This window comes from Malus sylvestris, chromosome 12 (genome assembly GCF_916048215.2).
Source record: "Malus sylvestris chromosome 12, drMalSylv7.2, whole genome shotgun sequence".
Lineage (NCBI taxonomy): Eukaryota > Viridiplantae > Streptophyta > Magnoliopsida > Rosales > Rosaceae > Malus > Malus sylvestris.
The window spans coordinates 31,085,221-31,109,899 of record NC_062271.1 but is presented as its reverse complement, the minus strand read 5'-3'; the positions used below and the strand labels follow the sequence as shown (position 1 = coordinate 31,109,899).

Genomic DNA, 24,679 nt, shown 5'->3' with positions numbered 1-24,679 from the left:
AGTTCTAGATAATATATTATAAGAGAAGAGACAGATATGAATAATAAATTAAAATTTGACTAATACAATCATCAATTAAATCAATTAAAATCATTATTGATAAAAACTAATCATTTTAGAAATTAAATTTGAAAAATCATTTCGATAACTTTTTATAATAAAAAAATATGCTTCGTTTCTCAAATGAGTAATAATTCCAACTCAAAATAATTTGTCTTCGAATTACAGAGTTTTTTGTTATATAAACAGAACTATTTTCGTTATGAATTATTATGTAAAAATCTATGAAAAGAGTAAATTAAAACTAAGTAGTAAATACATAAATAAACAATTCGTAATACTTTCCCCAATTAAGTTCATCAATTTTTACATATTTTGATGACTTATCAACATTAGTTTTAAATTTTTTAATAGCTGTACCACTACTAAGACAAAACTCCCTACATTCTCAGTCTCAAGATTCAATACTACTCCTTTCACACCGCCGCAAATTCAACCATTTCCCCGGCTTGAATCTGATTCAATCCATTTGTAGAGGCAATCTTTGTGGCGTGGTTTATAAACACGAAGTTTGATCAATCAGCAACAAACAATTATGAATAGAAACTCTTACACGTCATTTGAATAGTTAAATATTATTCTAACCAGAAACAAATAACTAATATAAAAGGTAGGAATAACAATGGAAATCTATTAATTCATTGATGATCTGATATTGTGCTTCAAATACAATCATGCAACACGAAAGGGTCAAGCCCCAAAACCCAAAAGTATGCATTCCCGTTTCTTTTTTCAGACACAGAAAAGCACTTTCAACATTTCAATAACATATCACAAAAGAGTTCATTAGACCATTTCCTTTTTTGTGCACAAAAAGGGAACAATCTAACTAGCTAGAATATTTTATATATCGATATAGATATACAGAATAATATAAGAAAAGAGAGGAATATTATACCCCAAATGACTGCTTCTGCATTTTTGATTAATTTTACTTTAATTTCTTCCCTCCGGACTAACTTGTTGTAGTTGTAGAAGCAGAACTTGTGATCATGGCCGTACTCATGCTAGACTTTGGGTTGTTATTGTTGGGCCTCTTCCTCTTCTTCTCATAACTAACCCCTCTTGCCTTTGCCTGGAAATCACGAACTTCACGCAAGTAGAGCCTCACAGCTCTGGCTCCAAAGGGATTGCCTTCAGGCCTCCCGCCGTGCTCATCATAGGCAGCTCGAAGGCGGCCAATGAGGGCGTCCAGGCTGCCCCACGCCTGCCTCAGCGGACAGGGGCAGGGAGCAGGTGGGTTTGGGAGGCCGAAGAATGGGCAGTTCTGGTTGTGGATCTTGGTTTTGCCGAACTGGTCGAGATACCGGAGGAACTCAAGTACGTGAGCTCCGCTGCACATCGGGAGCGACAGCGGCGGCCTGTGGTTCCGGAGGTACTGGCAGAAGGTGTTCCAGTCCCGCCGCTTTTGGTTTTCGTAGCGGCTGGGAGTGGTGGGGGTTGTGGATATTGCTGAGGATGGGGGAGAGATCATGGCCATGGTATTGTTGATTATAGGGGTTTCAAAGGTGATGCTGGGGTTGTTGGAAATAGGGTTTGAAACTAAATCCATGGGAAAACGAAAGGTGAGATTTTGGTTATTTGGAGGGTGAAATTTGTAGGGTTTCTCTCTAGGATCTTGATCTCTCTTACTCTAGGGTTTCTCTCTCTCTCTCTCTCTCTCTTGTCTAGCTAGCTACTTGTGCATAGGTGATGAGTGAGAGTAATGGACCAATGGTAGTGCTTTAAGAGAGAGAGAGAGGTTTTGCTTGTTTGGATGAGTTGAGAGAGAGTAAATTCAGTTGTGGTATCAAATAGGTGCAAATGAGGAAGTTATTAACTTACCCAAAAGAAGATAAATGCTAGATTTTGCATGGCTTCCATAAATATAATTTGTCAGATGGAGAGAGATAGGGAATAAATTGGAAAAAAAGTGGGGTGTTTGGGAACTTAATTAAACTTAGATTTGGGATCTTAAGGAAAATAGAGAAGAATCTACTTCATCATGATTACTATCTGTTTTGGGGAAAACTTAGTTTGAAAAACAGTCAAGTGCTGCTGCAAGAAGATGGATGATTTCTTACAAGGAACAACTTCAAACTGAGATTACTCAACTACTAATAGAGAGAGAGAGAGAGATTGAGACAGATTTGTAGTAGTAGTCAAGATTTAAAGATCTCAAGACTTGAAGAGTGATGAATGATGAAAGGAAGGGAAGAGAGAGGGGTTGCAGAGTCTGTGTTGTTGAAGACTGAGAGTTGAAATAAAGTTAGCAGGAAGAAGTAAAGTTAACAGGAAATGTGTTTTGCCTTACTAGGACAAGTTAGGCAGTGGGCAGACCTTGATGGTGACCATTGGCTCACTGACATTTATATATGAACACCAACACTCCCTCTCTTATGCGCGTGCATGCAATCACAGAACTATCCCACTACATTTTTTTTTTCTTTATTTAACTTCTTTTGATAAAAAAAAATTTGAAAATGAGAAGTGAATTATCACATTAATGTTTTATTTCATAGAGAGAATTAACTTGACTATTCAATATATTAAAAGCATTTAAAAAAATTGGACGACGAATTTTTTATTTAAGATCATCTCCAACCGAAGGATCTCGAGGGTCGAAACTAGCTTGAAAATCATTTTTAACCGAGGGCTAGGCTAGAGGGTTTGTGGGCCCCACGGAATTTGAAATAGCCAAAGGGCTGACCTAATCCAACCAGCCCCCGGCTGACCAGAAATGTTAGCATTCATGTCAGTTATATCTGACAGGAATGCTTAAACAAATTTTTGAATCCAACGGCTAGCTGACACCAGTTACCGTTGGATTCAATTTTTTTTTTTTTGGTTTTTTGGGCCAATTTTTTTTTTTAATTCTTAAAAATTCTATTTTTTTTCTCTATAAATACCTAAACCATTCATTCATTATTCCTTACGAATGTTTCACCATTTCAATTCTCATATTTGTAGTTTTTAAATTTAATTTGTCTTTTTTAAATTTAAGTTGTAGTTTTTAAATATAAGTTGTAGCTTTTAAATTTAAGTTGTTGTTTTTAAATTTAAGTTGTTGTAGTTTTTAAATTTAAATAATAAATTATATTGGCCCTTTGGCTCTCTGTTGGAGATAGTTTTTTGTGACAGAGCTAAAACGAGTCCTATGACCCTTTGGCCCTTGGTTGGAGATAAAGGTAAATATGACCCTGTACTATTCGTTAAAATATTAATATCTTGGAGGGTTAGAGGGCTACAACGAGCCATCTGGCCAACATTCGGTTGGAGATGGTCTAAGGTTACTTATATGAAAAAGATATCTCTATTAATCTCCATAAAAATAATAGGATTGAAAGCAACAACTATTATTTATGAGTAACCTCTTTAATTTGACAAAATAAAAAATTTGTCATTAATTTCTTCCTTTAAAATATTTTTGATATAGTGAATAGTCATATCCAAGTTAATCATCTATATCAAACGCAATCCAAAGATACATATTATGTGTCACTGACTCACTGGTACTGGGACATAATAATATTTTCTTTATTTATAAATGAAATTTTGTGTTTGACTCTCATCAATAATGAGCTCGATAAAAATGATGGCTAACGTATTGGATAGTTTAACTTAAACCCGTCTCTCTTAATATCGTGGACCAAAAAACTGATGGTATCAAAAAGTAGTTCAATTGCATGGTGTAAGTTTAGGAACAACTTAATTCATTCTTTGTATTCCTGAACCCTTAAATTCAATTTTGGTCCATAATGCGTTATATAGAAGAGAACTACAAGACGTACGGGTCAAAATCATTTTTTTCGTGTACATGTGAGATTTTTTTATATATTCATATTCCGTTTCTTGACGATTATAGGTTTTTTTTTTTTCTTTTTTTTTTTCCGACGAAACATCATTTCAACCACTTTAAAGTTTTATGTTGCTATAAAAGCAAAACAAGAAAATAAGTTTCTTTTGTTTCATGGTTTTTAAGTTGGTTTTGTTTTATTAAATTGTCAAATATTTTAAACATTTTGATCTAAACTAATATAAACTTTTGGCTAATATACATTTGGTCCACACAATTTCTTAAAATAAAGACCTTAGAAGAGCAAGACTGTAGAATAATTACCGATATATAATAATTAAACTTTGAGGTTGTTGCACTCCAAACTCTTATATTATAGGGATATCTTTTATATCCTAAGGTTATCGGTTGATATCCTTTTGTTTTTGTTGCGTTGCTTCAAAATACCTATACCTTATCGATCTATGATGTAACTTCTTGGCACATGATAAACATATAATAAAACCGTAATTAAAATTGTGAACGGAGTTACATTCACTTGAGACAAGTTTAAGAGTCTAGTTAAGATCAACTTGTTAACAAGCTGAGTATGAAGCAACCTTAATTGTCGAGTATGGTAAAGCAAAAAATTATTAAACACAAGTTGACATATGTGTTAATTATGTACTGCACAAGGGTACCAACTAGCTTTTAATTCAGTAATTATTGTTTTTCTTCGGATAAAGTAGGTTTAAAGTTTGAGTTGCTAAGTGATAATGATATATATTTGTAATCAGTTTGATGCTTAAGTGCAGTTAGCGTAAATTTTTTGTCGACATTAATAATTGTTGTACAATATTTTCGTAAATATCCATATGACATAAAAAGTCCATCTACCGCATGGGGGGTCATTATCGAAGGTTGCTTTTCTTTTTGTACGAAGTAATTGAGAACGAACAGATGATGGCAAGTTATGTAGCAATATATTGATTAATGCTGGACCATATATATGCAGGAAATTTCAAAGCAATTACCTTTCCCCCGTTTCAATGATCTCATCCAAAAGATGTACCATGATTGTAATCAAGAAAATTTATATTTCGTCGAATAGAAAATTTTCAGTGTGCTAGAAATACTGTTTGATATACCAATATTATAATACAAATAGTTAAATATTTAAAAAAAATTAACTACTTATATTATGACATTTAATGTACTGAACTGTATTTCCAGCACATAAAAAAATCTTTTTGCATGAAAGAAGAATTATTTGTGGTTTCCATTTAATTGTTGGGGAATTACTTTGAAGGAATTTGTTTGGCAAGTTTAAGGGACAATAGACCTGTGGTAAGTTTAGGGTGCTTTTGCAGACAGCGAGCCTGATAGTCAACGGTAATTACGGACTAATCAATCAAAGATTAGTAAAAGTAAGAAAAAGAGAACTCTGGATAGCTAAGAAATTAAGGAAGCTTTTTTATGGTTACCAACAACATAAGTTACATAGTATATCATTTAACGTATTATAATAAGAGTATATGACATCATGACATTGTTAATAAATCTCATTTTAAAGCATAGTAATAACTAACAAAACCTTATTCTATAATTTTAATGAAATACCGTGTTCAAACTACACTAAAAAATTGCTCGAATGTAGAATACAAATTTCATACTAAAAAAATTGGATAATCTTCTACATACTCCTACTTATGGTAAGGAACAGACTTCCTGCATTTGGAATCTCAAACCATCATTTAAGTTGGCACTACCACAATTTTTTTTTTTTTTTTTTTTTGGATAATCACTACCACAATTTTGTTATAATATTGGGCTACCCAATAAACTTCCAAGTACCGGTCCTAGCATGTTAGAACCAAGAACTGCATAGGTTTGCTAGCTTAATTATCCATCTTATAGCAAGCATTGTGCTAAAAAAATGGAAAACATTTGCAGATAATTCACCAACAAATTAACACTCTTTACTTTCCGTGGCCCAATCACGGTCTCTTATTAGGGAACAAAATGAGTTGGTAAAAAAAAAAAACTAAATAAAATTATTTCAAGCTAAGATCATTAAAGGCTCTTTTGAAATTGCTTTAAAAAACACTGAAAGTGCTTTTGTAAAAATATTATTAAAACCAATCCTTTGTAACAGTGCAAGTGAATCTTGAAAAATCACTTAAAGTGCTTCTTAGAAGAAGCACATAACTGGTGTTTCTTGCAGAAAACATTTCACGTGTTTTTGGAACCTAAAAACAATTTTTTTTTCTAAAAACATTTTAATTCATTTTAAAAGTACTTAACCGAGCCCTAAAAATGGGTACGCTCTTTTCCATCTCAAGTTTGAATTAACCTCTTCGTAATTTGATTTATCTTACATTAGATTAGTGCTAGAATTGAGGAAAAATCTTAATTAATCTTACAAAAGGGCAAATTAAGAGGCAAAAGTCGTCAATAGATGGAGAGCGAGTGCTGCTCAAAAGTCCCCAGATTGTAAACAAACAGTCAAGAAAGCAACAAATTAACGAGGAACCTTCATAGCAAATTCCCCATAAACTCTCATCCAAAAAATTATCTCGTGTTCATGTCCTTTTAGAATTGACTCTCTAGCTATCGCATGCATGCAAATTACCAGAAACCAACGAATACTTCTGCTTTTAGCAGACAACCAAAAATGTTTTTGTTAATCCTTTTTTTGGCTTATAACGTGTGTCGTGTGTGTCGAGATTAGTTTGCTTTATATGATTGATAGAAAATTATTGCTTTGATGTCCAAAACAACAGCATCCCTAGCTAGTTCCCTAGTTCATTACTTTTTAATTTTATTTTTTATGTACCCATAATTTCAAGACTCGGTTATTAATTAAAGAAAATGATTTTCACATATCATTTTTAACTTTATAATCCCTATTTAATCATTGTCATTAATTTTGTTTGACTTATTAAATCTAATAGCCATAAATAAAGAGGGAGTGTGTAAAGAGCTAAAATGGTGTGTGAAAATCACTTCACTTAATTAATTGGTTTGGTACTTAATTAGTGATGTTATATGTTGATTACAAATTTACATTAACAGTTGTCTATTAGCAATTGCATACCGTTTATTATATATTTTCTTTTGGATACATCTATCGAACTCTGAACACATCTGCAGATCTACTCCTATCATCAGTTCATCACCATACCGACTCTCACCACTACGCTAGACCTAGTAGAGACCCTAACAACACAGTGAGCAAATTGGCTCAATTTAAAACACAGTAACTAAAATAAATTTTGACCTGTAACACAGTGAACAAAACTATTTTTAACCCTAAAAATTCATATAAAAAAATTTAATAAAAACCCCCAACCTTCTCTCATCACAATCCCTCCACCAAGATGGTTAAACATTTTTTTGATGGAAACGATAGAAATGCATTAATATAGAAACAGAACCATTACAAAGGTAGACAGGGTGACCAGGCCCTAAATCAACTGATACAAATTACAAGCTGGTGGTAACACGAATGACCAACACAGATCAGTTAGACGAGCAAGATGGTGGCCTACACCGTTGTCTTGGTGGCTACCTATCTCTAATCCAAGTTTCTCATGCCTGGGTCCCACCACATCACTTTCCAAGTGTGTCGTGACGTTCGTGGTTCAAATTTTCAATCACGAAAATTAACCCCTTAAAAAAATTGTCCAAGTTTTGCTTAAATGTCCATTTGGGGGTTTATAAGGTCATCTCCAACCGACCCGCCCAAATGACCATAGAGCTAAAAATAGTTTGGAATGACACGAAAATCTTCCCCAACCGAGGGCTAGACCAAAGTGCTTTTGGGCCCCATCAGGCCAAAACCCCCAAATCAGGCCAGCGGGCTAGCCATTTCCAACCAGCCAGCCAGCCCTTTAGCACCAGAATGTCAAGCTTAACATTTTGCTAGCCCTCCAGCCCAGCCCATTTGAATGCCAACAGCTACCTAGCGTCAACATGACGCCAGCTAGCAACGGCTAACTGATGTCATGTTGCCGTCATGTTACTGTTGAAATTTGAATTTTATTTTTGGACGAATTTAAAAAATAAATTCTATTTTTTTCCTATAAATACCCAAATCATTCCTACACCATTTCTCACATACTTTTCACTTTAGCATTGCTCACTTTAGCGACACATGTCACTCGAAATCCTATCCAACAAATTATTGAGATTACATAAAAATAAGAAATTTGGAGAGTTACTCACGTTAACAACACGTGTCACTCGAAATCATATCTAAAAAATTATTGATATTATATAAAGATAAGAAATCCGGAAGCTTATTCATTTGGAGACATTTGACACTCAAAATATGTCCGAAAATCTTATTTTAATATGATAGTTTAATTTAATTAACCATATTAATTCATGTAAAAAAATAAATTATGTTTGTCTTATAACTCTTTGACCCCTTTGGTTAGAGATGATATAAAATATGATACGACACTGTTCATTAGAATATAATTTATTGCAGGGCTATAGGGCTAAAGGGAGCCATTTGGCCATCATTCGGTTGGAGATTGCCTAAGAGCATCTCAATGAGGGACTTTCTATGAGACTAAAAAAAGTAGTGAATATAGTCTATTTTAGAATCTCAAAGGATCTTTGGGGCCTTAAAAATGAATATTTTCCAATGAAGGGCCATATAACAACTATTAGGTTCTCTTATCTTATTCTCATCCGTTGGTTTGTTTATTTGAAATCATACAAGATAAAATTTTATTTTATAACAACTATTAGATTGAATTATCTTATCTCAACCTCAACTGTTGATTTATTTCTCTGATTGACACATTCTCCTAAATCAGACAAAATAAGATTTCCTCTTCCACTAACAATTAGATCAGATTTCTCATCTCAATCTAACCCGGTAGATAGTTAGCTCTATTAACATTATCATATTAACTTCAGAATACATAAGCTCCAATTCTTTTATTCTCAAAGACCTCCCAACCGCTAAACTGTAATGGCCCAACCATGGAATACATAAGCTTCCAGTGCATACAATGGTTCTTATATTGGATACAAATGACACCCAACCATTGTCCTCAAAGTTGTTGCATTGTAATCATTTTATATCTTAAGAATTAAACATACAAAAACAAAAAATGGAGGAGGACATTTAAAACAAAAATATGTAAAATAAAAAAGAATAAAAATAGAGTATGAATGTATTCGTAAGTGGGGAGGGGAGAAAGGCATAATTCGGTTCACATTTGCTACTACCTTTTTCATGGGACCCATTGCTTTTTGGAGTTGGATGTTGTCTTATGTTTTACTATAACAGATATAATTCGGTCTATTAGAGATGAAATTTCTCACTAAAATTTTAAATGTAGTAACCTTAAGAAGGATAAAACCCTCATTAGAAATGCTCTAAATAATGAGCTCACCCAAACAACTTATAACATTTTGCTTAATGTCCACAAAACTGTTTTCGTGAAAGCTCAATAGTCGAATTTTGTTTTTGTAAAAAAAAAAACAGTGAGCTGACGATTTTTATTTCATCTTTACCAATTTCTACAAAATCAATCTTGAAACCTAATATTTTTTTGTTTTTCCCAACACCAGAAGATTCTTAATGATTTTGACTCATCCTCAATTCAATTCCCACTCAATCAAATTCCTCTTATTTTGATTACAGTTACGTAAACGAGCTATTAAAGTTTGTGTAAGGCATTCTTGAAATGTCATGCCTATGTTCTAAAGCCCTTTAGTATTTTATATTAGTTTTTTTTCCTTAAAAATTTAATAGACTAATTATTTTTCTCAACAAATGATAAGACCGTTTACATATAGCATATAGATTAAAGGGAGTTTTAACGAAAAACCCACGATACTGTTAACTTTAACAAAAAACCACATTTTTACACTAAAAAGTCAATCATGATATATTCACTTTACCTTTTATTTTGTCTTTATCGTTAAAACTCAAAGTTTTCAAACTATTTTCATTAGTTTTCTTTAGATTTAAACCCTTAGTGGCGTCTCTACTCAAGTAACACGTGTACTTTAGACTTAACTTCAACTAACATTGTTGAAAAAATAAAAGTTTGAATTTAATATGAGTTCTCTCTCTTCCTCGCTCTCTCTCCTCCTCAGTTTTAACTCTAAAGTTATACCTGTTAACTCTGGGTGCTTTTAGACCCACTAAACATCGCAGGCCCAAGGGAGACTAAGGTGCCCAAAGTGTTCAAAGGAAGACATCTCGAGCGCTTGAGATGACCGCTCGAGATGACCAAGATGGAAAAGGAGTCATTCGATCACTGGAAACACGTGGGCATACTGACAGCTTTATGGCACAAGTCTTTAAGGACAGGTTTTATATATGAGCAATACAGTGAACATAGCCCAGTTTTAAGGGGTGAACTACTTACATTTTAGAGTCCAACTTAGTGCGGTCAATATACCAAGCCCACCATGAGTTCATTGTTCTAGTTTGTAAACCTTACAGTTTTGATTGTTAGCAATACCTAAGTTCAAACACGAGTTTGTATTAACACCAAAAGGATTTGACTCAAATATAACTTTTGATCTAAATTTTTTATCATGTAGAATATTTTTCAGACATAATATATACATATATATTTTTATTTTCAAAATCTTACGCGACAATGTGTTGATGCTTAAGCTATAGCACAGCGTATATAATCTGCAACGCGATAAGGTATTGCGATTTAAAACGTTGATAGGTAGTAAGGGAATAATACGGAAGAACAGAGAGCTAGCTAGCATTCCCCATGATGTTTTCCTTAAAAACCAGAGGAAGAAGAAGAAAAAAACATTAAATTGATAAAGTCTCCCTCCATAAAACCTTGTAAATGAAACAAGCACAGAAGTCTCCAGCAGGTTTGGGAAGAAGGAATTATTGCTGCCCCTCGACGCTTTAAACATCTTCAACGAAGCAGATGGGGCGTCTCCGATTAGTTTCCATTTTCTTCAAGGACTCCACCAGCCAGAGCTTTCTGTAACGTTTGCAAGAAGGAATGCAGACGTAAGTTTGGGCAAAGAGAGAATGCAGTTGGAAATAAGGTGTAGAATGTGATGTAATTTACCTGAAAGCAGGATAGAGTGTATTGCACATCACTTGCAGAGATTTGGTGGTGGATAACGATCCTAATGCTGAGGGAAAAGAAAATGAAAATTTCGAGATCAAGTTAAAGTATTTTTCCACTGGTTCTAGAGAATTTAATGCATATGGATCGCGATACGGAGATATTTGAGAGGTGAAGCAAACCTTGACGAGCTCTCTTGCATCATGAGTACACCGTGTTCTTCCAAGTTCTTGACTAGTTTTTCGGTAGTAACATTTGAGCCCTCTTCGACGTGTATGTATAACTGATTATATAAAAAAAAGCCGTTACAATTTGCAATGGAAACGAAGCAGGGTTATTGAAATTCAAACTCGTGTTAGAAAACTACTGCACTCCAATTAAGTAAATTCTTGCATCAGATTTGCAACTTGTCAATATTTTGAACTTTGGTAAACTATAATACTCACAATGTTGGTCTCAACCGAAGCGACATCTACACTCAGTCCTTTGATTTGATTTAGTCCCTCTGAATTTATAAGATGGAAGCATTAGAAAAGCCATAGATAGAGCTTGAGAAGAGAAAATCATGGTTGTCCTCTGAATGTGGTACATGGAACTGAGTAGAAGGAGAACGTACCTGCTAAAATCTTAGCTCGCTTGTGATCGGTCTCAAGCTTCGCAACATTGTCATGTAAACCGACCAAAGCAGCAGCACAAAGGATACCAACCTGTCTCATTCCGCCGCCTAAGGTTTTCTTGAGCCTTCTAGCCTAAGATGAGAAGACAGTAACAAATCAAATTCCAAAGAGAAATGAAAAGATGTGATGTTGATCTTTAACAGAGGGATTTTGTTGTACCTTAGCAATAAAGCTTTTCGAACCAACAATGACAGATCCAACAGGAGCACCAATACCTTTTGACAGACATACCTAGTTCATCAATCAGGTTTCCGTTAATGATTGCGTATCATGAGGACTTGACTGAATAAAGATTACTTAAAAAGCCGTTTGTAGGAATTATACCGAAACTGAATCAGCAGCCTGCACAAGCCTATCAACAGGAACACCGAGTGCCTGTAAACGAATATTGCGTTAGACACTGAGGATTCTGTAATGTGTGATGTTGGTAATTGCAAGAATCATACAAAAGGAAAGGAGGATTTCAGATGATTGAGACACTAAATGCGTGAGGAAAATTTACTCACAATTGCTGCATTGAAAATTCGAGCCCCGTCAATGTGGAGCTTCAAACCATGTTTCTTGGCTATTTCTCCCACTTTGTCTGTGTACTCTACAGTAAGGCATCTACCACCGCAGCTGCATTTGGAAATTCATACCACATATATAAGTTACAAGGCATTTCAGACCTAAATTTTTAAGCTCAAAGAGGTATAATCGTAGCCAATTTTCGGAGTATCCACTGCATCTTGCAACTAGTTTAATCTAGAAATTAGACGGTCCATAGAGAACATTCTTCACTGAAATGTAGAACTCAATGAGTTGATGCCTGAACTTATTCGATTTAGATAGTAAGATAATAGAGCAGATTCTTCATAGGAGTATTAAAAACCATTAAAATTTGGGGTATTAAAAAACAAGCATACTACCATTAGTTAATATTTGAATAGGACAGAAGATAGCGCAGCCCCTGCGCAAGGATGACACGCACAAATCGAGGAAAAACAAACATATGAAAGATAATATATGGGGGCATTGAGAAACAAACACATTTGGTCAATTAAAATAATTTAGTTAAAGATTCTTCTGAGAAGGGAGAAGCTAACTTTGACTACCTATATGCAAGTAGAACTTAGAAAATTAATTAAGGATTAATTAAGGATAATCTCCAGATTAAAATATAAACCAAGTACCATCTTTTCTCAGTCCAACAAATTAGGCATAATTTAAAATAACCCCAAGTACCATATCTATCTCTTTACGTACTTGTCTACACTTAGTAGTAACCAGAGCAATCTTACGAAAATTACAAACTTAACACTTTACGTTGTTCCAAAGTTCACCCGATTTTGTGCATCAACAAAAACTAATAACTTCGTTAGCAAATCTTAATCTGCACAAAACAAGCTAATCCAAATGTGGTTTTTTGGCTAATAAGATAACCTTACTTTGCCTGAGAATTTTCCAAGCAAATAAGCCTTGTCGTCGGATACACAAGCTCCCCTCTCGGATCTCTGATGGAGGCTTCGATCGCATCAAGATCCATGGTTCCGTCTTTGTTGTTTCTAACCGTTCTCGGGTGCACACCTCCGATTGTGGCGATGCCTCCATTCTCGTAAATGTGAATGTGAGAATTGTGTCCGAGAATGACTTCGCTTCCTCGGATGTCACAGTGCACAAGTACACTGATGAGGTTTCCCATTGTGCCTGACGGAACAAAAAGTGCCGCTTCCTTCCCCATGACCTTTGCCATTTCCGACTCTAAGCGGAATGCCGTTGGGTCGGCCCCGAGTACATCATCATCAACTTCAGCCGACGCCATTGCAGCCCGCATTGTTTCGCATGGTTTAGTGACCGTATCTGATCGGAGATCCACCGTTCTAGTTACCATTTTCGGCGAAGAAACTAATCCCAATAGATCAAAATAAAAAAGACACAGAATCAGTTCATGCTCTACTGCACTGCCTCGATAAAAATACAGAATTAACAGCAACAACAACGAAACCTTATCCCATTGCGTGAGGTCAGCTATATAAATCCTAAAACGTCACTAACTAGATAAAAATACAGAATCAAATGATTAAGTTTACATAAACTGATGCTTACAAAGTTTGTTTTCAGCTACCATTGCTGGATGCTTCACCAAAATATCGATTAGAATTATGGAAGAATTTGGGGGAAAAAGAACACCCAACTTCTCTTCTTTTTATCAAAATTTCCTTAAAAATTAATCTTTTTGAAATACATAGCCAAAAAATAAAACTAAAAAAACTCTGATGCGAAAAACTTTCAGTTATGTTGACCCTAAATTCAAGCATAATTCAACCTTACTACTCTATTTGTAGCGTTTTTATGGTGGAAAATAACAGAACAAAACATGCAACGACCAAATTGAAAATTCCCCAACCTTGAACCCATTTCTATGTGATTAGACCATGCCAATCCACTTAGAACTAGTCTACAGGAAATTTATAAGGGTAGAGAGGGAAGGGATTTCACACTCTCGTTTTCTCTTTATGTATATCTTTTAATTATTCTTTCATTTGTTTAATCCAAAAGCTAGAAAAACAGAGAAGAGTGCTAATAGAAAAAACGAGAAAACGGAAATCATAAGAGAGAGAGAGAGAGAGAGAGAGAGAGAGAGAGAGAGAGAGAGAGATGTGCATACCAGTGCAAGCTAGCTCCTTCTCTTATTGGCTTTCACCAGAGGATCTCCCTCTCCAATAAATTAAGCCAAAAGCACCAAAGCTTTCAGCAAAACTGCAAAAGCACTTGTTCCTTAAATAATCAGTGCAAAACCAGGTTAGAAACACAACTGAAAACCTTGATGAATTATGATATAAAAATGGAACTTGTATACATGGTGTGAGGTCAACAGGAAGCTACAAAAGTACATAGTCTTCAAGAAACTTCCAAGAAAACCTCACCTAACAAACCATCAAATAAACTAGTGGTGTATTCCCACCACCAAGAAAAGGTTAAAAGTGATTCAGAAGGATCACGGGAAAAAGCTCTCCAAGCCAAAAAAATGGTTCCATGCAAATCTAGCAAGTTGACAACTTTAGCATGCATGCAAATGATGTGGCTCCTATATATAGACAAGTTTTTCAGTATGCTGAGACCACGCTCCGATACATCAAATGTTATTATATAAGTCCGGCACATCTAAAAGTTTCTCATATATATATGCATCAACACTTTCCAGTAAATTGAACTTTAACCCCCGACAATTTCTTGACAATTCATTTTCAGTTACCATGAATTATGAGAGGCTTTTAATCAAAAGATTTTGCAGTTACCCTTCTGATTTCTTTCGTTTTTTTCCCATGTCAAGTTTGGTGAGTTAATTAATTAGGTTGACGAGGGCGTCGTCACATTTTGACTAGAACATATGAGCTCTCTCTATGCAAATGAGTTTGAAGCTCGAATCACCAGCCTAATAGTTTAAATTAGTTTTTGTTAATTTGGAATCCAAGTGGACCAATGTTGAAGGAGGCCATTGGAAATGGTTGAAAGCTTTGTATAATTGTCATCATATATGGGACCGTTCTATTTTATGCTTTACAGGAAGATTCCTCCTTCTACCATATAAAGTATGAGCCATTACAATTTTGATGTGGATATTGAAGTTAACATGTGTGATAGAAAATTCCAATTTGATGGCTGAAAACTTCGGTATATTTAGATATTAATTGATTTGATCAGTTTCAAAGGGTTTGTGACATTTGTGAAATTGATGGACCGTCTGATTGCTTTAAAAATTTACATATGTGGAATCGAGATCATCTCTTGATCTCTGTGGCTAAAATTCAAGGACCTGCAGATCCGGGTTGTTAAAGAGAGAGAGATTCAGATCTTTGGTTTGTGTGAGGTGAGCCAGTAAAATAGGCTAATGAAGGCCGTTAGATTAAAATGAGTGGTCAATATATCTGGGTCCGTCTACTTCGGATACAGACATCCGTAGAGGATCTCAATCACATATGTGAATTATGATTATAGAATCAGATGATTGTGAAGAAAAAAAGGGTACCTTTTAGCTGAGTAGAGATGATGAAATGAACAAGTTTTAGCTAGTCGATTGCAAGACCTCCTAAAAAGAGCAGGAACAACAAAAATCACTCAGTAATATACAATAGATTGTTGCAAGAGAAATTTTAGAATAGACCGGCTCATGCCATGGTCGATGTATCTTTACTCAAAGTTCAAGATTTTTAGTCGTTGTATCTTTAACCATTGTAATCTTAGCTAAAGATCCAACGGCTAAAAATCCTGAACCATAGCATGGACGGGTCTATTTTAAAAAAAAAAACAGAAATGTTGAAAGATAGACCATCATACCTGTGGCCTGTGGGAACTTGGCGAGAGAGAGAGAGACTCTGTCTGTGTGTGCGAAGTGGGAGGAAGGGTGCTTTTAAGGGGCAGCTTGAATGAGCTTATCCAGCAAGAAGGAAGGATCAAACTTTCTTTCTTCTAATTAGTTGGACAAATCATCTGCTCAGTGACCATAAATCGGTCTTCATTCAATGTAGGAACCAATTGCCATCTTTATTTTTTTTGTTATTCTATTGCGGAGAATTCGGTCGGAAAATGATTTTCACATATTTTTTCTTTCTTCACATCAGTGTTTAATTGTTTACTTATATTCTTTAATTGTTTTTTGTTTTTTCAAATCCGAATGATAAAATTAACAAAGGTATGTAACTATGTAAGGAAAGAAAAAGAGTATGACATTTACTTTGTATTCGAACTTTGGTCTTCTTTCACCATCTTAAAAAAGAACTATCATTAGAAAGTTAATAATAACAATAAGCAAATGACCAAATGAAGGTATGTTTTTTAATTGGGGTGTGATATCCACACACCTCTTTTTACTTCTCTCACACACTTTTAATTTTCGGCCGTCGGATCAGATGAATTAAAGAAGATCAAAGAACAGAAATTAACAAGGGGTGTGGAAGAAGTAAAAAGGGGTGTGTGGATAACACATTTCTTTTAATTTAGAGTAAGTAGGGGTATATTTGAAAATTTATTAAAAATGCAAAATTTGATCAGTTTAATAGGACATAAGTGTCATTTCCCACACTCCAATTGACAAGGATCCATGACGAAAAAGGGCCGTTGGATATATTTAATGTGATCGAACGGTTGAGGATATAATTGAATCGAATTGAATCCATTTGTTGATTTAAGAGAGTTTTAACAAAACACTTCCGGTACTGTTCACTTTTAACGAAAAACCACATTTTTACCTTTAACTGACACTATTCACTATACATTTAAAAAGGACTTTTCGTTAAAAGAGAAGCTTTTTTGGATTTTTCGTTAGTTTTCTTTTGATTTTCAATTGGATCCAAGACAAAAAGGGGCCTTTGGATATGTTTGATGTGATCCAACGGTAGACATTAGAACTGAATTGAAACGAATCCATCCGTCCGTTGCAGTAATGATCTAACGGCTCAGAGTCCGTCCGTTTCCTTTGCCACTCCTACCCAATAAAACAAAATTGTGTATAAAAGCAGACCGACACAGACCAAAAAAATAAAATAAAAGCAGACATGCAACCTTGAACTTTCCCGCGGTTTCAATCGAAGAAGATGAACGACAACGTGAACGGTGTCGTCAACGAGGCTGAGCAGCTACAAGAGTGGTTTAGGCGGTGGGTGCCGGATCCATACGGCGTGCTCAAGGACATCGATAAGTTCTTCCCTCCGGGAAAGGAGAAGGGCAGGCTGGACCCCTGTTCTTTCTACTGCTCCTACCCTAGATGCTTTGGTACCTAACTTCCCTTCCTCCTCTACATCTTCCTGTTGAATTTGAAACAAGCTTACCTAATTGTTTTATTTTCTGCAGAAGAGGATTTGCAACAAGGTTGGCCCATGATCGAGTCTGCTTTGGAAAAGTATGGTGTTGGATGGTATGCATGTATCATCTCCACAGATGAATACACATCAGTAGTCCATGTATATATATATGTATATGTATGTATGTATGTATGAATATGATTTGATTAACAGATTAAATCGGTTCAATTTTGGATTATGGTTATCAGGAAACGCATTGCATCATATTCATAACAAAACCGACTATGGAGCCAGATACTATCATGAACGTTCAAACTCTTCTTCAACTTCTTGCACAAAGAGTTTCTGTGCCTATGGTATGTAAATTCTTCAGCTTCTTCTAGTCTGTGTGAGGATATGATTGATATGTAAGTTCAAATGATTTGCCGTAGATTTGATGCTAATTAAGGATATAGTAGTAGTAGTAGTAAGAAAGGATGCATTGTTCGTAAAGTTCACCTAGCATGTCAAATTAAGAAAGCGGTGAAGAAATTCGAAGCCTTACGTTTTGATTAATCTTGAAGGCTTGTTGTGGGGGGTTTCCGATCGAAATAGTGTTCTAGTATTAGTGTTGAAACTATGAGAATAACAAGGCTGCAGATGTGGGTTCACCCCTGTTCATGTTATAATTTCAAAGCTAGCAATAGCTAGTTAGCTCTTCTGGTTGTTAATTGTGATTTTTATTGCTTTAATTAATTTATCTTCCGGATTGTGAAAAATGCTCTTACAGATTTATGTTGCAAAAAAAATTTCAAGTGCGAACAAATAGTAAGAAACTAGGTCTCAGATCAGATTAAGTTAACCATCATAAAAAATCCAACTGAAACGATAGCAGATTAAGTTATTAAAGCAATGACAACCAAATTGTATTAGACAGTTGCATTGGTGAATTACATAATGAGAGACTGAAACGTCTCTGTCCCTCGCTGGTGTGATTAATGAGATAATTACAATACAAGATTGAGATTATCTACCACAATCTACGAATTTAATTGAAAATTGGACTTTGTAAACTTTAGATTGAGAGCAAGTGTGGGAAGAAAAGAAAAAAAAAGGGTAAAATCAATTTTTCTAACATGGTGCGCCAGTATATTATGGAGCAGACGAACAAAGATTCAGTAAGAAGTTCATGTCCAAGAGACCCTAGAGATACTCTCAAAATGAAGAGATTCCAAGTTCCACTGTAGTTCCTCAATCTGATAACAGTTGCACCGTAAAAAAACCAGAAAACGATTCGGGATATGGTTTTCAATTGACTATATCATATCTGTAATCAGCTCGCACCTGGTTATCCGATCCAACATTTTGATTCATCACCCAAACCAGGCTGAGTTCACTACGTGGCAGTCCCGTTAGAAAAACCATCGTCCCCCGCTGCTTGGGCAGTGCCTTCAGTTTCTATCACGTTCTGTGGCAATCCTAAGAGACATCAGGATCATTTACCTTCAGGTTTTCAGATGCAAGCACACTGTCGGAAACGTTCTCTCCCTCAACAGCAGAAGGCATGTTATCAGGCAAGCTTACATCGTCCCTCTGGCGTTGCATGAACCTCTTTGGCATCAATGTCCATATCACCTTCTGGGCCCGTTAAAGCCTGTTCTTGCACACCATCCATTTGATGATTTGTTGCTTCACCATGGGAACAGCATTTCAAAGCTCATCTGAGGCAGTTACAGGATCAGGATTTTCAGTTGTCTGCAGAAGTAACATTTGCTGCAGCCTCAGCCAATTCCAGATCAGAATTCCTGCTCTGAGTTCATCCATGTGCTGCTGTACCCTTTCCACCTCGACTACAACCAAATTTCAGGTAAGTAGGTGTTGTTTTGTGTTTCCTGATACAATTCTTCAACTATTATTGGGTTTTTTCAGGATGCTTTAAAAACCACTGTGGCACAAGTATCGACAAACCAGGAGCTGCATGGCACTGTTTATCAACAGGGGTAAGAACGATTTTTCTTTTGGGTTTTGTTTATTTTCAGTGAATCAAATCAACTATAGTATTTATTCATCAATTATTGTTTCAGCGTACTTTCGCTCAACATTATTATGGTATTTGAGCACACTACAAAAACAAGTGCTAAGCAAATTTGCATGATACTGTGGTAGATTTGAAAAGAAAAATGGAAAAGGATGTAGGAATATCCATTTCCAAGCAAGTGCTCTCATTCACGCAATGACTCACATATTGAAAATCTGTGATGATGATACGGCACAATGGAGTTCCAACAAGAGGTTTAAACTTATGCTCAAGGATAGATCCCTTGAAACCGTGACCGACACCCTCGACGGCGTAAAGAGTGAAATTTCAAAAAGAATGATGCTTCTCTCCAATGGAAAGGAACTGCACTCGAACACTGATTACAAAGCTTTGTTGCTTTCGATCAATGCGGAACTGGAGCTGATATTCTCTACATCACCGACTGGCCCTGCCACCACTTATGCCACTTGTTTCAGCTTGTAGATAAGACATGACTTAGTTTGCAGCGGGTTTAGGATGACGATACGGTGTTTGTGGTTCCAAAAGAACTATTGAAACTGAAGGTGAAGTCAAGCTTGACTGGGAGGACCGTTCACGTGCATCAAGTGAAGGCAACCGAGGCTGTAAGGAAGCTAAGAGAGATGTTGCGGAGAATCAAAGATGAGATGTTTCCTCTACCATCACAACCATATGACTTAAAGTACAAAGGTGAACGCATCATGGACGAAGGGAAGCCATTTACTAGCATCACATAGTTGGCCATTTCACTCACAGAAGAGATGGAACGATATATATCATCAGTTCATCATCGCCAACTATGTGATGCTAGTAAAATGGCTTCCCTTCGTCCATGATGCGTTCACCTTTGTACTCGAAGTCATATGGTTGTGATGGTAGACGGAACATCTCATCTCCGATTCTCCGCAACATCTCTCTTAGCTTCCCTACAGCCTCAACTGCCTTCACTTCATGCACGTGATCGGTCCCCCTAGTCAAGCTTGACTTCACCTTCAGTTTCAGTAGGTCTTTTGGAACCACAAACACTGTATCGCCTTCCTAAACCTACTGCATACTAAGCCATGTCGTGTCTACAAGTTGAAACAAGCGGCATAAGTGGTGGCAGAGTCAGTCGGTGACGTAGAGAATACCAGCTCCAGTTCCGCGTTGCCCGAAAGCAACAAAGCTTTGTAATCAGCGTTCGAGTGCAGTTCCTTTCTATTGGAGAGAAGCACCATTCTTTTTGAAATTTCACTCTTTACGCCATCGAGGGTGTCGGTCACGGTTTCAAGGGATCTATCCTTGAGCATAAGTTTAAACCTCTTGTTGGAACTCCATTGTGTCGTATCATCATCACAGATTTTCAATATGTGAGTCATTGCTTGAAGGAGAGCACTTGCTTGGAAATGGATATTCCTACATCCTTTTCCATTTTTCTTTTCAAATTTGCCACGGTATCATGCAAATTTGCTCAGCACTTGTTTTCGTAGTGTACTCAAATACCATAATAATGTTGAGCGAAAGTACACTGAAACAATAATTGATGAATAATACTATAGTTGATTTGATTCACTGAAAAGAAACTAAACCCAAAAGAAAAATCGTTCTTACCCCTGTTGAAAAACAGTGACATGCAGCTCCTGGTTTGTCAATACTTCTGCCACAGTGGTTTCTGAATCTAGAAGCATCCTAGAAAAAACCCAACAATAGTTGAAGAATTGTATCAGGAAACAATAAAACATCTAGAGAAAACAAACAAAAACAACACCTACTTACCTGCAATAAGTTAATAATCTATAAAGTTGGCCTTAAAAAAAAGATGAAATTAGCCAAAGATAAATGTAGGGTATTCCTCTTTGGGAAGTGATTGCAACACAACTTTTTTCTCCTCTTGCGCTCACTTATAAAGTCCGCCCTTTGATTGAATGAATCAGAGGAGAATCAAAGGACAGAAATAAAAGGTGTGCCCAAGGAGAATGGGTGTGCGGATATCATTTCCCTTTTCTATGTAGCAACTCTATAAGTCAATGTTTTGCAGCCTGTGAAACATCAGATGGCGATGAATCTTATTCAATGCCAAAGGTCAAATATAAGGAGTCCAACGTCCAGCATTATTTCTTTGAATAACTGTTTAAAGTACGAGTCTTTCGTAGATTAGGAGAGATATAACTTTATATTACAAGAGGTGCATATGAATCTTGAACAATGCTCAAATTTTCAAAAGTGCTGCTCAAATTTATCTTAATTTAGGTTCTAAAACTTAATAATATAAAGCCCCACTTTCACTCTAAAAAGGACCCAAGAATGTAAGCTCAAGTTGGAATAAAAAACCAAGAAATCAGCATAGCATGTTTGAAAAAGATGCACCCAAAGCCCTTGTTCTAACAACGACAAAAAGGAACGTTCCTATAATCAAAAGATTCAGCAAGCATACCTCATAACCATATGTGTGGACTTTAACCTTGTTCTCAATGCTTGCTGCCTTCTGGATATCATCATCCATCTTCTTCTTCACATTGTCAAACTCATTCTGTAAAGCTGCAAGCTTCCATATTTCCAGCAACACTTGATAGACCATAGGCGCCACGAGTAGGGAAGTACATGAGATCATTCAGGCAAGTTTTGTGTGCTACAAAAAATTCATCAGGGTATTCGTTTTCATGCCCCATCGCAACACGAAGAATTTCTGCATCTTCCTTTATCAATGAATGAGCCAGCATATAACACGGGGATCGTAAAAACATGGAACTATATAGTCATTAGACATGCTAGTCTGTAAAATCAAAAGACATCAGGTCAAAGTGTTGTATAGATAAAGAGTGGCCATATGAATTGAATACTACTCTCTCTCTCTCTCTCTCTCTCTCTCTCTCTCTCTCTCTCTCTCTCTCTCTCTCTCTCTCTCCATAGAATTGGGAAGAATATAAGTTGAAATACCTAAATATGAATTAATGCATTTTAACATACCAAAATATATCACCCTATCCATACAGCTGCTTTTAACTGCAACTTTGCTACTCAACAAAACATACTGCTTAAACATGATGAGATGTTTGCCAACCCAGATACACAATAAACATTCTCTATCCTATATCAATAGAAAATGAACTGAAGAAACAAAGGCAATACCACCACGACCAAGCATCCGTGTCCATAACATAAAGGTGTTTACATATGAAAACAAGACAAAAATGACATTACAAGATCAGCAATTATACAAAAGAAATAACGCATAAAAGGAGATAAAAACATACATTTTTCAGTTCGTCTTCATCAAAATCTCCTATCACAGGGACAGAAGTACTAGGTCCATTGGCACTGCGCTTGGGACCATCCTTTTTCCGTTTGTCTACTTTCTCAGTAAGCAGATACTTGGCATTATCGTGCTCTAGTAGGCTAAAAAGTTCTACTTTAACCATTTCATCAGCCTGCTCAATAGGAGTAGGAGGAACAAATGAACTCCTATCTCCATCTGCTTTTATCAAGGAATTTCTGATGAGTCCCAATTAGGCAACACGAGGTCTAGGGAGCTCCCTCTCAATACTTTTTATCTCTTTCTAAGTAATGCTTGCTGGCGTGCTTCTTCCTCGGCCCCTTCTCTAGCTAGCCTATCTTCTTCAGTCTTCTCCTCAGGTTCATCATCATCCTCTGGAACTGGTTGTACGACAATCTGATACTCATTCTTAGGCTGTGGTAAACAGCCAAAACCATACTGCAAGTTTTTTTGCTGCTCCATTTTTTCACTATTAGTTGTAAGACCGGCACTTCAGGAGTTGCAGAAGGAGTAGGCATAGTTTGAATTTCCTTTTTTCTAGTAGTGACCCCATAAAACTCTGATGGGTGCATCTCTGGATCATCTCCTCCTAAGAACGGTTCCGGCACGAGCTTAGCAAGATGCAGAAGCTTCTCATCCTCTTGTCTAGTCCACTCAGTCTGCAAGAATCGGAGGTTAATGAATCAGCATTACAAATCCACCCAACTAAAACCCAGCTAAAAACAGCCTAAGAAGAAGAAATTTCATAACTTTCTCCCACCTCATTGCAAATCAAATATTTGAACATCCAAAACGAATCCGAGCACGACCATACATTATAAACCCTAATCGAAATCGGTTCCCACAATCTACACACAAAACCTAAAAGCTCAAGTCATTTTTCACCATATAACATTCAGAAACACAACACATATCACAATAATTCATAAAAATTATCAAGAAAAATAAACCAAAAGGTTACCTTTTTGATGGAGGGGTCGAGCCACTCGTACTTGATGACCGCCGCGTTGAGATCTCATCCTCCGTCTTCTTCCACACGCCTCCTTTAGTGGCACACCCTATAAGGGATAGGATAGGACTAATAGTACGGACCCGGCTGTTTGGTGTCCTCTCGTACTAAATAGTCGCCGGATTAATTTATGCAGTCGGATCCGATAGTCGGGTATACACCTTCTTAATAAACCATTCCAAAAGGAGTGGATTATTAGTCCGGTTTATTTTCCTCTGAGTGGCTGCGATCCTGATGTTGCTCATGGCGATTGGCTGGCAGTGACCACCGCCGGCGTCGACTGAGATGAACATCTTCTTCTTCGTTTCCCCTCCCTCTGTTCTTCCCCCTCCTTCCCATAAATCCCAAAACCCAACTCCTCCGCCGGCCAACATGAACCACCACCACCAGGTTCCACCCAACCACCTAGAACAAGACTCTTCTCTCCCTGCATCTTCTTCTGGCTACCGGATCTCCCTCCCTCTTCTCCGCCGCTGCATCTCCGACCCCTACAAATAAAGCCCAGGATGTCAAATTTTTGTTTTGTTTCCCTCCCTGCCTTTTGAGTTTCGGCTTACACAAAGCCCAGCTGTGGAGATTGGCAGTAGAGCTTTTCTTTTGCATTATATCCAGCATTGGTGCTGAATCAATGTCCGGGGAAAAAAGAGATGATTTCAATTTTTTTTCCTTAATTTTATTTTAAGTTTGATTCTTCTATCTGGTATAATATTACGATTATTTAGTCCAATATTCCACTAAGCGTCTGATTAATTTATGAAAAGTATCATGTGGTTATTTATCTAATTCGACAAAAATAATCAGTATAGATCGAGGCTTGTGGGGATTTGGTCGTGACAATTCAGGTCTGATTGAAGTAACCGGACTTGGTGGACGCAGTGCGGGTCGCAGGTCTGGGGAATACAGACCAAAGCCCAATGACCAAAGACCAGAGTCCAGCCCAACCAAACCCCATGCTGCCAAGTATTTGAATTTTTGGCGGGATGGCATTCTCGGTTTGTAAACTACCAAAAATTTAAAAAAAAAACCTATAAGTTT

General features: G+C 36.4%; 4 protein-coding genes across 12 annotated transcripts; 1 reads left to right on the top strand and 3 right to left on the bottom strand.

The window, feature by feature from the left end:
* Positions 1 to 677: 677 nt before the first annotated feature.
* LOC126592560 (protein LIGHT-DEPENDENT SHORT HYPOCOTYLS 1-like) lies at positions 678 to 2,359 on the bottom strand. Its single transcript, XM_050258281.1, has one exon. It carries the CDS (start codon positions 1,610 to 1,612, stop codon positions 1,016 to 1,018), a length of 597 nt encoding a protein of 198 aa, XP_050114238.1. The 5' UTR covers positions 1,613 to 2,359; the 3' UTR covers positions 678 to 1,015.
* An 8,124-nt stretch (positions 2,360 to 10,483) lies between these two features.
* LOC126592559 (low-specificity L-threonine aldolase 1-like) lies at positions 10,484 to 16,023 on the bottom strand. 5 transcript variants are annotated; one of them, XM_050258276.1, is made up of 12 exons: positions 15,885 to 16,023; positions 15,577 to 15,636; positions 14,215 to 14,324; positions 12,995 to 13,451; positions 12,074 to 12,185; positions 11,892 to 11,942; positions 11,727 to 11,798; positions 11,507 to 11,639; positions 11,337 to 11,395; positions 11,073 to 11,173; positions 10,891 to 10,957; positions 10,484 to 10,800 (listed from the first exon to the last, which is right to left on the bottom strand). In XM_050258276.1, exons 4-12 carry the CDS (start codon positions 13,435 to 13,437, stop codon positions 10,759 to 10,761), a joined length of 1,080 nt encoding a protein of 359 aa, XP_050114233.1. In that variant the 5' UTR covers positions 13,438 to 13,451; positions 14,215 to 14,324; positions 15,577 to 15,636; positions 15,885 to 16,023; the 3' UTR covers positions 10,484 to 10,758. The 5 variants fall into 5 exon arrangements, with proteins under 5 accessions (XP_050114233.1, XP_050114235.1, XP_050114236.1 ...); XM_050258278.1 differs by having other exon boundaries at positions 14,215 to 14,306; XM_050258279.1 differs by lacking the exons at positions 15,577 to 15,636; positions 15,885 to 16,023 and adding an exon at positions 14,407 to 14,425 and having other exon boundaries at positions 14,215 to 14,306.
* Positions 16,024 to 17,085: 1,062 nt separating this feature from the next.
* On the top strand, positions 17,086 to 18,105 carry LOC126592557 (KRR1 small subunit processome component homolog). Of its 2 annotated transcripts, none has more exons than XM_050258273.1 (3): positions 17,086 to 17,318; positions 17,397 to 17,506; positions 17,596 to 18,105. In XM_050258273.1, exons 1-3 carry the CDS (start codon positions 17,141 to 17,143, stop codon positions 17,728 to 17,730), a joined length of 423 nt encoding a protein of 140 aa, XP_050114230.1. In that variant the 5' UTR covers positions 17,086 to 17,140; the 3' UTR covers positions 17,731 to 18,105. The 2 variants fall into 2 exon arrangements, with proteins under 2 accessions (XP_050114230.1, XP_050114231.1); XM_050258274.1 differs by having other exon boundaries at positions 17,397 to 17,460; positions 17,596 to 17,735.
* A 122-nt stretch (positions 18,106 to 18,227) lies between these two features.
* Positions 18,228 to 24,461, bottom strand: LOC126592556 (uncharacterized). 4 transcript variants are annotated; one of them, XR_007612701.1, is made up of 4 exons: positions 23,597 to 24,452; positions 23,396 to 23,483; positions 22,616 to 23,294; positions 18,228 to 22,134 (listed from the first exon to the last, which is right to left on the bottom strand). XR_007612701.1 is itself a non-coding variant. In XM_050258272.1 (3 exons), exons 1-3 carry the CDS (start codon positions 23,652 to 23,654, stop codon positions 22,965 to 22,967), a joined length of 489 nt encoding a protein of 162 aa, XP_050114229.1. In that variant the 5' UTR covers positions 23,655 to 24,461; the 3' UTR covers positions 22,279 to 22,964. The 4 variants fall into 4 exon arrangements, 1 of the variants encoding a protein (XP_050114229.1); XR_007612700.1 differs by lacking the exon at positions 23,396 to 23,483 and having other exon boundaries at positions 18,228 to 21,129; positions 21,796 to 22,134; positions 23,597 to 24,448; XR_007612699.1 differs by lacking the exon at positions 23,396 to 23,483 and having other exon boundaries at positions 23,597 to 24,446.
* Between the last annotated feature and the right edge of the window lie 218 nt (positions 24,462 to 24,679).

Coding starts and splice junctions, on each gene's coding strand:
- LOC126592560 (XM_050258281.1), bottom strand. CDS start 1,612: ATGGATTTAGTTTCAAACCCTATTTCCAACAACCCCAGCATCACCTTT.
- LOC126592559 (XM_050258275.1), bottom strand. CDS start 13,674: ATGGTAGCTGAAAACAAACTTT. Junction 11,799..11,891: donor AGGCTGCTGATTCAGTTTCG/GTATAATTCCTA, acceptor TTGATGAACTAG/GTATGTCTGTCAAAAGGTAT. Junction 10,958..11,072: donor ATGCAAGAGAGCTCGTCAAG/GTTTGCTTCACC, acceptor CTTTTCCCTCAG/CATTAGGATCGTTATCCACC.
- LOC126592557 (XM_050258273.1), top strand. CDS start 17,141: ATGAACGACAACGTGAACGGTGTCGTCAACGAGGCTGAGCAGCTACAA. Junction 17,319..17,396: donor CTCCTACCCTAGATGCTTTG/GTACCTAACTTC, acceptor TATTTTCTGCAG/AAGAGGATTTGCAACAAGGT. Junction 17,507..17,595: donor AATACACATCAGTAGTCCAT/GTATATATATAT, acceptor TATGGTTATCAG/GAAACGCATTGCATCATATT.
- LOC126592556 (XM_050258272.1), bottom strand. CDS start 23,654: ATGAGATCTCAACGCGGCGGTCATCAAGTACGAGTGGCTCGACCCCTC. Junction 23,497..23,596: donor TCGACCCCTCCATCAAAAAG/GTAACCTTTTGG, acceptor TTGAGCTTTTAG/GTTTTGTGTGTAGATTGTGG. Junction 23,295..23,395: donor AATATTTGATTTGCAATGAG/GTGGGAGAAAGT, acceptor CGATTCTTGCAG/ACTGAGTGGACTAGACAAGA.